At 40.0% G+C, this 14,377-nt stretch overlaps 1 protein-coding gene across 4 annotated transcripts in view; it reads right to left on the bottom strand.

The window, feature by feature from the left end:
- The window catches only part of M6PR (mannose-6-phosphate receptor, cation dependent), a 49,463-nt gene extending 35,563 nt beyond the window's left edge, over positions 1–13,900 (bottom strand). Inside the window, exons 1-5 of one of the 4 annotated variants that reach the window (XM_039366600.1) lie at positions 13,716–13,900; positions 10,682–10,840; positions 8,266–8,432; positions 8,070–8,179; positions 7,446–7,615 (exon numbers count right to left, since the gene is read on the bottom strand). In XM_039366600.1, the coding sequence (XP_039222534.1) occupies positions 7,446–7,615; positions 8,070–8,179; positions 8,266–8,432; positions 10,682–10,840; positions 13,716–13,759 (650 nt within the window). In that variant the 5' untranslated portion in view covers positions 13,760–13,900. Of the gene's footprint in view, positions 1–7,445; positions 7,616–8,069; positions 8,180–8,265; positions 8,433–10,681; positions 10,841–13,715 lie in introns of those variants that run through there. The other 3 variants (XM_039366598.1, XM_039366599.1, XM_039366597.1) reach the window with 3 other exon arrangements.
- Between the last annotated feature and the right edge of the window lie 477 nt (positions 13,901–14,377).

The raw sequence follows: 14,377 nt of genomic DNA, 5'->3' as shown, positions 1-14,377 counted from the left end.
GTTAATGCAGCCTAGCACTGTGTGGACCTTTTTGGCAGCTGCAGCACACTGCTGGCTCATATTTAGGTGATTGTCTACTAGGACTCCGAGATCCCTCTCACAGTTACTACTATTGAGCATAGTGCCACCTATGCTGTACTTGTGCATTTGGTTTTTCTTGCCTAAATGTAGAACCTTGCTTTTTTCACCATTGAATTTCATTTTGTTAGTTAGTGCCCAGTGTTCAAGTCTGTCCAGATCCTTCTGTATCTTAAGCCTGTCTTCTGGAGTGTTGGCTATTCCTGCCAGCTTGGTGTCGTCTGCAAATTTGATGAGTTCCCCATCTATCTCTTCATCGAAATCATTGATGAAGATGTTGAAGAGCACTGGGCCCAGAACAGAGCCCTGGGGCACCCCACAACACTGCAACCCTGTGCATATACATCCAAGAAAGTCATGGAAACAGAATAGCGCTGGCCTGTATGGGAGAAAGAGGCATACGGGATACGTTGGGCATTACTCACGTGGTGACAGTTCCTGGAAGGCAACAAAATCCCCTTCCAGGTGTGGACTGATTACAAAAATTTGGAAGCCCTGAAAGCGCCCAGGAAGCTGAATCCCAAACAAGCCCGCTGGTCCCAGCATTTTCACCAGTTACAATTTAAGCTCAAACATTTACCAGGGAGAAAGAACTTGCTTGCCCCAATATAACAGCGCGCGAGCCACAGACTCTAAACCAATGATGGCAGAGTCACAACTGGCAGCACCAGTAACCACAAGAACCCAAGCTAAATTAAAACCACAACTGGACAGCCAAACTGGAATTGAATTCCAGAAAAGTTTGCAAACAGGTGAATACTTCCAGAAAAACAAAAATCTGTGCACAATGAGAGATGGGTTGCCTTGGGGGAGGGGGAAAGTTATATATATCAACAACCCAAAGAGTCACATTCATGCAGCTTTGCCATGACACAAAATCAGCAGGGCATTTTGGATTTGTAAAAATTTTACATTTAATTAAATGGCAATTTTGGTGGCCATCCATAAAAAAGGACATAGAAAGCTACGTAGCAAGCTGCCCAAAATGTGCTACTGCAAAGAGGTTGCAAGGGAAATCGCCAGGACTATTACAACCAGTGGCAAATCCCTCAGCCCCCTGGAGGGAAATAGCCATGGATTTTATAGTGGAATTGCCAGAAAGCAATGGGAATACTGTTCTATGGACGGTCACAAACTTGTTTTCCAAAAAGGTGCACTTTATCCCTTGCCAAAAGATTCCCAACGCAAAAGCCTTAGCAAAACTTTTCATCCAGCACATTTACAGATTGCACGGGGCACCCCAACGCATCATCTCTGATAGGGGAGTTCAATTTACATCTGCATTTTGGAAGGAATTTTTATCCCTCTTAGGGACCACTCAGGGACTGACATCTAGCCATCATCCACAAGGGGATGGACAAACAGAACGTTGTCATTCAGTACTTGAGCAATATTTAACATGTTTTATTAATTTTCAGCAAACAAATTGGACGGACCTACTCCCTTTCGCAGAAGTTGCTTACAATAATGCAGTCCACTCCAGCACAGGTTACACTCCTTTTCAAATAGCCACCGGTCAAAGTTTCAACCCCATGCCAGAATTTACCCCAAAGGAACCGGCGGTCCCATCACTGAAAGAATGGATGGAACAATTACAAAACGCCTGTCCAATAGTCAGAAAAGGATTAGATGAAGCTAGGCAGGCATACAAAGCACAAGCCGATAAAAAAAGGGTTGAGCCTACACAATTCATTATAGGGGAAATGGTGTACTTATCTACAAAATACCTAAAGTCCCTACAACCCTGTAAAAAACTTGGACCATAATATATAGGGCCTTTTCCAATTAAAAGAATCATAAACCCAGTTAACAGTAGAATTAGAATTACCAAAAAATCTCAGGCAAATACATCCAATTTTTCATTGCAGCTTGCTAAAAAGAGAGCGTCAGTCACCTTTACGGCCAAAAATCCCACCACCACCACCTCCAATCATGGTGGAAGGCGAACAACACTTCGAAATAAAGGAAACCCTTGACTCTAGGAGATATCATGGAGCGACTCAGTTCCTAGTTGCCTGGAAACACCCCCTTCCTCACAAAATGAGTGGGTCCATAAATGTCATGTCAGAGCCCCAAAGCTATTAAAGAAGTTTCACACAGAATATCCTAACAAGCCTGACTAACTTTTATACCTTTTTTGTTTTCTTTTACGTGGATCTGTCTTATTTTTGAGGGGGCAGGATGTCAGAATCCAAATTATATTTCATCTCTAGTTATCAACTATAGAAAACACCATTTCTGCCTTCTCTGGATTTTGTCATACAATGAAGGGAAGGGGGTGAACAAAGGGGCTTTATGGCCCTCACTTCCTTCGGTACACTTTAAAGGAACTGGATGTGGATATCACCAAAAGGACTAACCATAACAATGGGGCTATTACCTTCATATGGTTCTCTCTGAAGTCTCCAGCCAGCCAGCAGTAAGGAAAAGGGGATGGGAGTGTAATGCCTGAGACTGTCGCTGGAAGAAGGGGGTGATTGGGTGGGGCTACTGGGGAACCCCTTAAAACCTTGAATGGGAGCGCTTGAACCCCAAGTCCTGTCTAGAACGCCTGCAACCATTTTCTCTTAATAAGGGATGCCTGTTGGAATAACTATTCCAAGAGTTCTGTCTTCTTAAGATGCAAAGTGGGGTGGGTCCTTACAATTCATGAGCAGGAAGAGCCATGTGGTACTCAGTCAGCCAATGTGAAGAAAGTGCTACTGAGTCTGTGCAAAAGGGTATTGAGTTAGAAGCTGAATTTTCAGTCTCAGGTTTGTCTCTGTATCTCTCTGTAAGAAGTCTTCATTGAGCTATATTGCTGTAAAGAAGAATGTATGGTATTTTAAATATTTTGATATGAATATAAAGAAATTTATTTGAATCAGCTAAATGCAGTCAACTGTGAAAGCTTCTGATTTATTTTTTCACCAACAGAGAAATTAAAATTCTCTAATAGGTTATGGGCCCAGAGCTTACTAAGAACTGCACTGTAATTTAAAGCTGGAAGAAATTGCCTGTGTTTAGAAAGTATAAGAACAAGGCAGAATAAGCAGAATGGCTGCAATGGAATTTAAGGAAAACTCTGTGCCTTGTTTGGGCCAGAAGAATTACATTGTGTGGGCTGCTAAAATGGAATGTTTGCTAAAAGCTAAAGAGCTGTGGTATATTGTAGAAAATCCACCATAAGTGTTTGCAGCTGTTGATGAGAAAAATCATGATAATGATGGCTTATCTCATCTTGAATTTAGATGATGAACAATGTCTAAATGTTGTAAATTTAAAGACTTCAAAGGAGATTTGATTGAAGTTGAGAGCGGTGCACGTGAATGTTTCTGCATGCAATATAGTGCAATTGTCAAGAAAACTTTACAGGGCCTATTTGCAACCAGGTGAATCTGTGGAACAGCATTTAAATAAAATGCAAAGTTTATTTTTGGACTTATAACAACGTGGGATTAAATTCCTTGAGTCCCAGAAGGTTTTATTGGTTTTGAACAGTTTAGATAAAACCTGGGACACAGTTTCTGCAATATTTGAGTATAAAGAAGAGCAAGACTTAAATTTTGAGGCTTTAAAGGCATGTTTGCTTAATGAAAAAGAAAAGCAAAATTTTAGGGACAGCCATGAGGAGGTGAAATTCCTGAGGAGGAGGTTCAGACTGCAATTGTCCAGAGAAGAAACAAGCAGATGGGACCAAGTTGCATCAAAAGAGAGATTTTGCAAGCAGAGAGCTCAGCAAGAAAAGAATTGCTACATTTGTGGAGCAAACACACATCTGAAAAGGAACAGTTTACAGAGGAACAATTTGCAGCGAAGGACATTTGTGCAAGTAAAAAAGACTGATTTGCAAAAGGAACATTTTGGTGTTGCAAAAGTTTGCTATAGCAACAACAGAGACAAGTGGCTAATAGATAGTGGGGCAAGTCAAACAATTGTTAATAACTCTGAATTATTTTGCAGGTTTGTTCCAGTAGCTGTGGCTTTGGCAAATGGCCAGAAAGCAAAAGTCATTGGAAAAGGCAATGTAAAAATTCCATATTTGGAATCAAAGTTTACCAATGTGCTTTGTGTACCTGAGATGGAACATAATTTGTTAAGTGTGTCTAATTTAGACAAACAAGGTTTTGAGGTCATTTTTGTAAATGGAAAATGTCTCATCAAAAGGAATGGGAATATTTGTGCAGAAGGCATAAAGGAAGGTAATCTATATGTATTGCAGGGACAAAAGGTTCAATGTTCCCATATATTTAAGAATGTTGCAGAGCATGATTCGTGTGTTCATCTTCTACATAGAAGACTTCGCCATGTAAGCTTTAAAGTTTTGCAGCAAATGAAAGATTTTGCAGAAGGGCTAAATTTGAAGGGATGCAAAACATATTTGACTGTGCAGTATGCAAAGCATCGAAGTCAAAGGCATTCCCAGTTAGTAAATATAGCACAAGACAAACAAAAAGAGCTCTAGAGCTGGTCCATGCAGATCTGGTGGGACCTATGCAAGCCAGTTTGGGAGGAGCAAAATATGCACTGGTAATTGTTGATGATTACAGCAGGTATTCATTTTGCTACTTGCTTAGAGGAAAGACAGAACTGCTACAATAATTCAAATAGTGGGTACATTTTGTAGAGAGAAGTTCAGACAACAAGTGTGTCAGTTGCAAACTGACAGAGGTACTGAATTTATGTCAACTAAATTCCAACAATGGTTAGGGCAGTTGGGGATAAGACACAGACGTACAAATCCTTACACAGCAGCAGAGAACGGTGTAGCTGAAAGAAGGAATGGTGTTTTGCAAACAATGAAAGATTTATTATTAGAGGATTCTGGTATGAGCAGGTCATATTGGGGAGAAGCCATATTGACTGCCAATTATATAGTTAACAGGCTGTGGAGTTCCTCCATTAATAACACTCCATATGCCATTCTATATGGGAAAAAGCCATCACTGGCACAGTTGAGAATTTTTGGAAGTACTGCATGGGTACATATTCCGAAAGCAATCAGAAGAAAGGGACAGCAAAAGGCAAGAAAGCTCAGGTTTGTGGGCTATGAGCCAGGGTCAAAAGGATATCGCTTTAGCGATGGAAGTAAAAGAATTGTAATTTCAAGGTCTGCTAATTTTGCAGAACAAAATTGGGACAGAATAAATACAAATTCTGGGTATGTCTCACTTAATGATGGTGATCTATTTAACGACAATAACTCATCTAATGATGGAAAAATGATTATTGAAGATGTCAATGTTCAGGGAGGAGAGGCTGAACAAGACATGAAACCAGAAAGACTTGAGACACAAGAGCAGTTAATACCACGTAGGTCAGAGCGATGTAATAAAGGAATTCTGCCTGACAGGTATTCTGCCAGCAAGGTAAAGGTTTGCAATGTGTGGTATGAGCCAAGAAGTTATAAAGTGTTGGCATTACCAAAAGCTGAACAAGAAACATGGAAGGAGGCCATGGATAAAGAGATGAAATCCATGGGAGACCATGAAGTATTTACATCAGTGACTTTGCCACAGGGAACCAAAGCTGTGGGTTGTAAGTGTGTATATAAGAAAAAGGTATTGCCAAATAATGATGTACAGTATAAGGCCAGGTTAGTGGCACAAGTTTTTTCACAATTAAAGAATGTGCACTACGATGAAGTATTTGCGCCAACTGTGAAAAGTGAGAATATAAGATTAGCACTGGCGCTGGCAGCGGCATATAAGCATAAAATCTGGCACTTTGATATCACAACTGTATTCCTCAATGCTGAGTTAGAAGAAATTTATATGATCCAAGCACCAGGATATGAAATTGCAAAACCTAACATGGTGTATAAATTAAACAAGGCTATTTATGGGCTGAAGCAGTCAGCCAGAAACTGGAATATCTGTTTAGATACTGCTTTAAAGGGTCTAGGATTTAAGAGTTGCAAAGCTGATACTTGTATATATACTGGACAGTTACAAGGAGGGAATTGTCTACTGTTATCATTTGTGGATGATCTTTGCTTCATCGCAAAGGATGAATCACAAGTCAAGGAATTTGCTGATAAATTAGGAAAGAAATTCGAATTAAAGAATTTGGGAGAAATAAAAAATTATCTCGGTGTAGAGATACAAAAAAATGAAAAAGATGGTTATATTTTCAGTCAAAGGAGAAAAAATGAGCAGTTATTGGAGAAATATAATATGAAAGATTGCAATACTGCTCCCACACCCATGAGTACGGATTTTTATAATAGTTTAAGTGCGGACAAAGGTGAAACCTGTGATCAAGAGATATATCACTCAGCAATAGGGAGTTTGTTATATCTATCACAGTAGTCCAGAACAGACATAGCTTGCGGAGTAAGCATTTTGAGTAGTTTTACTGCTGCACCTACAAAGTTACATTGGATGGGTGTAAAAAGGGTTCTCAGTTATTTAAAGGGAACTATAAATTTGGGTCTTCAAATACAGATTACTGAGGAATTGAAATTAAAGTATTATGTTGATAGTGACCATGCAATGATATAAACACAAGGAAATAAAATTCTGGGATTATAATATTGTTTGGAGGGACTCTGATTGGATGTAAGTCCAGAAAACAAACAACTGTTGCTATTTCAGCAGCGGAAGCAGAGTTTATTGCTTTATCTGAATTGTGTTCTGAAGTAACATGGTATGTACAGTTGTTGCAAGATTTAAACGTTAATGTAAAAGGATCTGTAAAGGTATTTGAAAACAATGCTGCCTGTATAAAAATGGCAACTGGTGACAGGGTGAAGAACAGAAGTAAACATGCAGACATTAAGTATTGTAATGTCGGGGAAGCTGTAAAAGGAAAATTGATTAGTTTATATCATTGTTCTTCTGAGGATAATTTGGCAGACATGATGACTAACCCATTGGGTGGTGTTCACTATGGAGAATGTATTAAGTCAATAGGTCTGATGTCTCTTCCTGTCATGAAGGGAGGAGTGTTGGAATATTCATGAGCAGGAAGAGTCATGTGGTAACTCAGTCAGCCAATGTGAAGAAAGTGCTACTGAGTCTGTGCAAAAGGGTATTGAGTTAGGAGCTGGATTTCCAGTCTCAGGTTTGTCTCTGTATCTCTCTGTAAGAAGTCTTCATTGAGCTATGTTGCCGTAAAGAAGAACATATGGTATTGTAAATATTTTGATATAAATATAAAGAAGTTATTTTGAATCAGCTAATTGCAGTCAACTGTGAGAGCTTCTGATTTATTTTTTCACCAACAGAGAAATTAAAATTCTCTAACAAATTAGTTTTACAATGCCAAGCTGCTATTTTAAAATGATTTGATTTTGAATGCTTCCCCCCCCCCTAAAATTATTTTGGTAAGTTGTCAGAAGCTGTTTAACTCAGAAAAGAACTATTAAATATTTCAAATCAACTTACGTGATTAGCAGTATAGAGCCAATACTGAGGTGATGGTGTACATTTTGGTGCAATTCTTCCGGAGGACAAGCCAAGCTGCTCTCTAACTCAAAAACATAGGAACATTGCTTTATCTTCTCCCTCTCTTCTGCCACCATGGTGAAGCCAGTCTGTTTAGATATAGTAAGAGTCTAATGGCACACTAAAGAAAGTTCAGTTGCCCCCCTCCTCTCTTGAGATATTCAGCAACAGAGTACCCCACAATTTTCATAATCCTATTGTCGCCTGATTCATACACATGGCATGCTGACTGAAACTACAAAGAGGTGTAGGTCAATACTATCTAGATGGCTGCAGATTCCATTTTCCTAGGCTAAGGCATTATTAAAATGTTCTAATATAGTCTCCTCTATGATGTGCCTTTTTCTTACTCAATGCTCTCAACCTTACCATTTATCTTATAGTACACGCAAACATTTTGATATGCACTTTTCATGTAAATTCCATAGCCTTTCTTTTCTAATCAACTTCAATTCTGATATTATGTAGCATGTAATCAATACTGTAAATAGTATGGTAGGGGCTGAGTTATGTACTAGTTTTCTTTAGTATAATTCATTTTTACTACCCCATTCTTATACTCACTGCTAATGTTGTTCGGTTGCAGATGATCATTACTAAAGCTTTCCTGTCTTCCTGTGTACAATGGTTACCATAGGGATCGCCGCCCTGATAGATTAGCATAATCCAGCTAGCTGCCAAATTAGAAATATTAGAGATTCAATGAGGGATGAGTATAATTATAAGAACGCTCAATAGATCTGTTTAAATTATGTCTTACTTCCATTTGCAAGATGGGTCTCATTAATTCGTCCTATTACTTTTTGTTTGTTGTCTATCTTACTGATCTGCACCAGGCCAGAATTGGTCATATTGCTGAAGACTTCTCGACATATCCTCAGTCTGTAAATGTAGTGGCCATCATCGTTCATGCTTTCTGTTTCAAAACTGCAAAGAATAGACAATTTAGAACACATAATATAGAATCATAGGACTGGGAGAGACCTCAGAGGTCTTCTAGTCCAGGGTACCACCTGTGGTACATTGGCACCTGGCAGGTGGTACGCGACCATCCTACAAAAGTGGTAGTGGGGGGGAATGAGCTGAACCAGTGGCAGCATCGCACAAGCCTGAGCGAGAGATGGCTGGAGCTGCAGGCTCCAGCTGGAGCTCAGCGCTGATCCTAGTGCTTCTGCTGAGCCCAGAAAAAGTGCCAATCAGCTGGAATGTTGCAGCATCTCCAGGGTCTTGTGATTTACATTCAGATGCTTGGCAACTGATTCATATTTATGACGGTCACAGTGTCCCAGGGTCATGTGAAGTGACCAAAACCTGCTGCAACCACCCAGCAGACATCGGGAATAAAAACCAAACATGCCCCCACCACACCCCCAGTGCCAATCCTCAACAGAAATGCTCACAACAATGAAAACCTCGGAAGGGAGGAACAGCGCCGCTGGGTGGGCAGGCAGGTGTCTTGCTCAGCTATGACTTGGGGGGCACTTTTTTCAGTGCCATTGTAACTTCGAACAGTCACTAAGCGAACTGTTGTAAGTTGAGGGCTACCTGTACTTTATCACTTTTTTCCTTTTGGGGGGGTCATCAAGTTTTTGATACCTTGCTAGGCAACTGGTGGTACGTGGATGTTGCCATATCCTAAAAGTGGTACAATGGGTGAAAAGGTTGAAAAGCCCTGTTCTAGTTCAATCCCCTACTCAAGGTAGGAACCTTACATATGATTCCAGTCAAATTGTTGTCCCAACTATTTTTGAAAACTAGTAGCCATATTTACACATATATACCCTCATTTACACATTTACATCCACATTTACCCCAACACAGGAAAATAAAAACAGTAGGAAAGTTAACAATATTTTCCTGGAATATTTCTTATAATGCTAATCTGGTCTTCGCCTCTCAAATGAAGGAATAGTTAATAGCCAGTACACAATTAACAGTGTGTTCCTAATTTCATTACAAATAGAGTATCATCTCTTATGGAATCTTGAACTACAGTGCATTCAGAAAGTATTCAGACCCCCTTCACATCTGAATACTTTCTGAATGCACTGTATATTAAAATATAAAGTTATGTTACTTGTATAAATTTCCTTTAAATATTTTTTTCTGATTTGTTAACTGGGAAGTGTGGAAGCACTAAGAAAGGATTAAAATTAGAATGGCATGTGAAGATATAACACTTAAGTAGGGTTATATAAAGAGAGGATAACCTTTATTTCCAATAGCCTCATGAAAAACAGAATCTTGGGTATGGAGATGTGACAGATTTCTAAAAGTAATTTTTCTCACATTTCAACTGTGAGCAAAGTTGAAATTATGAGCAAGTACTGATTTTATATCAATCTCCATTAATTAGCTCTGATATTCAACAACTTTTATTGTCTCATTATAATGCTTTCTACTTCTGGCATTCAAAAGAGTGCAACATTCCCTAATACAGTGGTGGCGAACCTATGGCACGCATGCCTGAGGCAGCACTCAGAGCCCTCTCTGTGGGCTTGCGTGCCAAGCCCCGGAGATTGCAACCATCCCTCTTCAACCAGCTGCCCGCTAACTCACCGAGGTGCCACGTGGTCGGATGCATCCAGCACAGCTGGTTTCCCTCACCACTGTCCCATCCCTCCTGGCTTTGCATGCTCTCCTTTTTCCACGCATGACTCACTGCATCATCTCCTCAGCTGTCGGCCAGCCTTCCAGCTTAGAGGTGGCTTCTCTGAATTGCTGGTGGCGGGCTGCAGAGCCCCAGAGTGCGCTGGTTGAGGGCCCGGCAGGCTATGGCTGCTGACGGACACTGTTGGCCCCATGCGCTCGCTGGCCTGTGTGTGGGGGCTGATGGTGTCAGGCAGCAACCGCCTCGGCCTACCTCACCTTGAGACAATGGCACCCCTGCCCTGCCTCGCCTCACCCTGCAAAATGAGCCTCCTGGCCCACCTGCCAGAGACCTCCTGGATCTCCCCCAAACCTGCCCGGCCCCCACAGGCATCTCTCCCCATAAGCAACATCAAGGTGACCACGCCCACCTTGGCCACACCTACCCAGTCTGCAATGACCACAGCCATGCCCACCAGCGATAAATAAGTGGGTTTTGGGTTGCAGTTTGGGCACTCAGTCTCTAAAAGGTTCACCACCACGGCCCTAGTCTTATCTGTTTGATCTGAAACCCATTGACACTGTACCTTTGATTGAAAAGTGGCTTCAGTCTGTTCATCAATGCTAGTTCTTTTGTGGATTCTTGTTCCTGTTCCCCAAGAAGGTCACACATCTTTTCTTCTGCCATCACAGTGATTATGATGGCTAGTATCATAGCATGGGAGAAAGCATGAACCAGGAACATTCTATAAACAGCAATTTATAGAAAGTGAGGAAAGTAAGTTTCAAAAAGCTATTAATATGTCTGTTAATGCTTCTGACACATAAATTCTGAATTCAGCAAACTGTTTCAGGCCTCATAACTCAAAATTAAGAGGAGAATAGGAAAAGAATATGGAGCATTACTGGTCTCATAAAAATAATAATCTGGAATGAGATAGTTCTGAAAAAGTGGGAAATTATGTTTATGGAATGGAAATTTCAACTACTGTATGATAACACTATTCTTGCAACACTTTCCTTAGTGTCCATTATATACTTTCTTTAGTGTCCTTTAATTCCTATGAGCTGCAAAGTGGAGGGAGGAAAGCCTACTTAATTAGATGCTTCTCTTTCTCATAAAATCCATTCTAACTATTCTCTGCAGGATACCAGTGAAGAAAAGATCTGGCAATATCAATTTCAGAAGATTATTCAGCTGTACACTTTGCTGGGTCTCTATGGTAGGACACCTAGAAATTTTTTTTTAATTAGGTATAGAAGAGGCTCAAAATCTAAAAATCTAAAAATCCTGGAGAAAGATGTACTGCAAAGAATTTCATGATAGAAATTATTCAGACCAACTATACTTGTTAGTTGCTGTAATCAAAGTTATATTTTATCCACTGAAATTGAGATTTATAACTGTACATTATTGAGGTGCAATTTCTGCAGGTTTCCTATATGATAAAGTAGGGAATGATGGAATGTTTGGTATTAGAAAACTGACCACAATCTGGGATTCTAACTATAGTCATAATGTTATTCTTATGGTTGGCTGCTTTACAAAACATTCTACTGGCATTTCTATGTTTTTTGTGCTTTGCCTTCCATTTTATTGATGGAATTTGTGACTACTCTTTGGAAGGCCAGTAAATGTACAATTGTTCTGCACAAGTAAATAAACTGGTACTACTGGAGGACATATAGAGAAGAAATTAATTTGATAAGACCCCTCGATTGTACAAAGCCTTTTAAACTTATATCTTACAATTTCTCTACAGAGAGTTCAGAAACTGGAAAGGCCTATGGAATAGATACTCAGATGGTACAAATTATTCTGAATAAATTGTTCTTCTAAGCCAGATGTTTGGGATATGTAATATTAAAACAATATTTTAATGTCACACTCAAAACTAGAAATTACACTTGGAAGTTCCTGTTTTTGACATAACTGAGGATTGGTTGGCTACACTCATCTTTCATATCCTACAAACAGACCATCAATTCCTTTTGTGTACTCTAACCACTTTGATATCTATAGATACCAATATGCCTATGGACACTATTCTATGCACTTGGCAATTCCTTTTTCCTAAAGTAATAATTAAAAAAAAATAAAAGCTGAATTTCAAATAAAAAGCCAACTTCTATCCCTACACAATTACATAGGCATTCTTAGAAAAAAATGCTGCTCACTGACATTTAGAAGTGATTGCACTTGAACAAGAAAAAAAGAGGCAAAGTTGGGGGAGGGGTTAGTGGTAGAAAAATGATATTAATGGTTTCTTTATGGGACATGGTGTTTTCAATTCAATACTCTTATCACAGCCACTATTTTGCAAATAAACATCACTGATGGCTCTCAAAATTCCAGATGTACCCTCTTCACTCACAACAGCTAAAAATTTGTATTGGGATTTTAAAATATGAATTGTCCATTAACAATGCAAAAATGTATTTGCAAAAATGTATTTGATAACCCCCAACTTGGTCACATGATGGAGAATAGTAGTAGTTATAACTCTACACAGAAGGCATTACAAAAGTCTAATTGCATCTGAAAAATGTATCACTGTTTAAATCTCTGTATAGGTACAAATTCTACTTAAACAAAAAATATAATATATGCAACAACTGAGGGAATCAACAGACTATAATTGTTGGCAAGCAGGGACAAAAGTAGCCAGAGACATTACTGAAGCCTGGGAAATTAGTCCTTTATCAGTTATAGGAATGTTGATTTTACCACCAGTCTATCAAGTACTTTGGAGCCAAGGGCACAGTGGCACGAGGAAACAATAATTCAATAACCATCTATTAACACCCTAATCAACAACTAAAGGTTCCTTGTTCTTAACGTAGTTTACTAGGCAGAAAAATATGACCAACAGTGTGAAGGAAACACCTTAAGGCTAAAAGCTCTGCAATATCATCTCCAAATACTTGGAGTGGCATATTGCACCTTTCCTTTAGAACGAGACACATGCATTAATACATGAAACTGCTTTCTACTATATGATGAGTTTTCTCAGCAGTTTGCCTTTCTTAATTTTGTTTCTTTAAGGTCAAACTGAATGCAATCAGACAACTATATAAACATTACTGGGGTTTCTGCTTCTTCATGGAAGAATGTAGCAATATAGCAGCTCTTTCCTCCTTGATGGTTTAGCAGTGTAGGTTGGGATCTTCCACGTGACATGCAAGTACCTAGCTACATCCTCCTTCTCCGGATCTACAAGCAAACTACGGTATGTATCAAACCGCCCAATAGCCAACCTGATTTACAAAGCATATTCATTAGCTCCTTCATGAAAGCATGCCACTTCGTGAGATTTATTTCAACGTGAAGCCCGTGATAGAAATAACTTCGCAAGTTTTAGAGCTATGCTAAGGAGCAGAAAGGAGCGCCTGCAAAGGCAGCAGAAAACGAGCAACAACGCTCGTCCATTCTGCAAAGCAAAAAGTCAGGCGGAGGAAGGTGTCCTTCCTCTGGGGCTGTCTATTCGTTAAGACTCGCGTCTGACGCCGATACCAGATCCTACTACTTCTTCGGGTAATATAGCCCCAAGCCTCTCACGGACCCCTCTGACTTTTCGTACTCCAAAACGGTACTTCCCCCTTGCAGTTTGCTACCGATACCTGGCGAAGAAGTCGAAAAACAATGAGGCACAACCCACGCTCATCCTCTGAGGCGCTCTGGATACCGGAACCAGTGAAATGGGGGAGGAGGGAGGAGGAGTAATCCTCGTTCCTGCGGGAGGATTGGTTGCCACCAAGAATTTTCTCTAATCAGAGAAAATCTACTCCCGGATGGCCTGCCTATTTGTCTTTGTCGCCCAATAAAAAGTGAAGTGACCGACTCCGTAGATGGCGTTCTAATAAGAAAGGGGTAAAAGAGTCTATGTCAATTATCCATCACGGGACCCTCACGTGCCTCTTTTTTATAATTTCCCGGAGGCGAGATCCCTGAGGAGGGGCTTAGTTTTAAGGTCTTATTCTGAGGTTGAGATTTTTGGAAGATCTGTGAGTGTCTTGAGTTTCTTTTTTGCCCTGCCCACGAAGTGAATGGCTGTGAGAAACTGAGCCTGGGAAAAGAGTGGGCGGATAGATTCTCCAGCGAGCAAGTTGTTCTCTTTTGTTGATGTAGAGCTGTCATCGTTAGAAACACGTTAAGTGTCGTCAACTCGGACCGGGCTCTTGGTTAGAAGACGGGGGCTTTTTTTTCTACGGTTTTAATGTTTATGGCGACATTGCAGTCACATTTGTCCCTATATGTATAGGGAAGGAGGGTTTATCATCAC

This window comes from Crotalus tigris, unplaced genomic scaffold (genome assembly GCF_016545835.1).
Source record: "Crotalus tigris isolate CLP2741 ecotype Arizona unplaced genomic scaffold, ASM1654583v1 scf7180000020347.5012614909:4044961, whole genome shotgun sequence".
In the NCBI taxonomy this organism is placed as follows: domain Eukaryota; kingdom Metazoa; phylum Chordata; class Lepidosauria; order Squamata; family Viperidae; genus Crotalus; species Crotalus tigris.
Note: the sequence above shows the minus strand (reverse complement) of the source record. Positions and strands in the feature narration are given on the sequence as shown.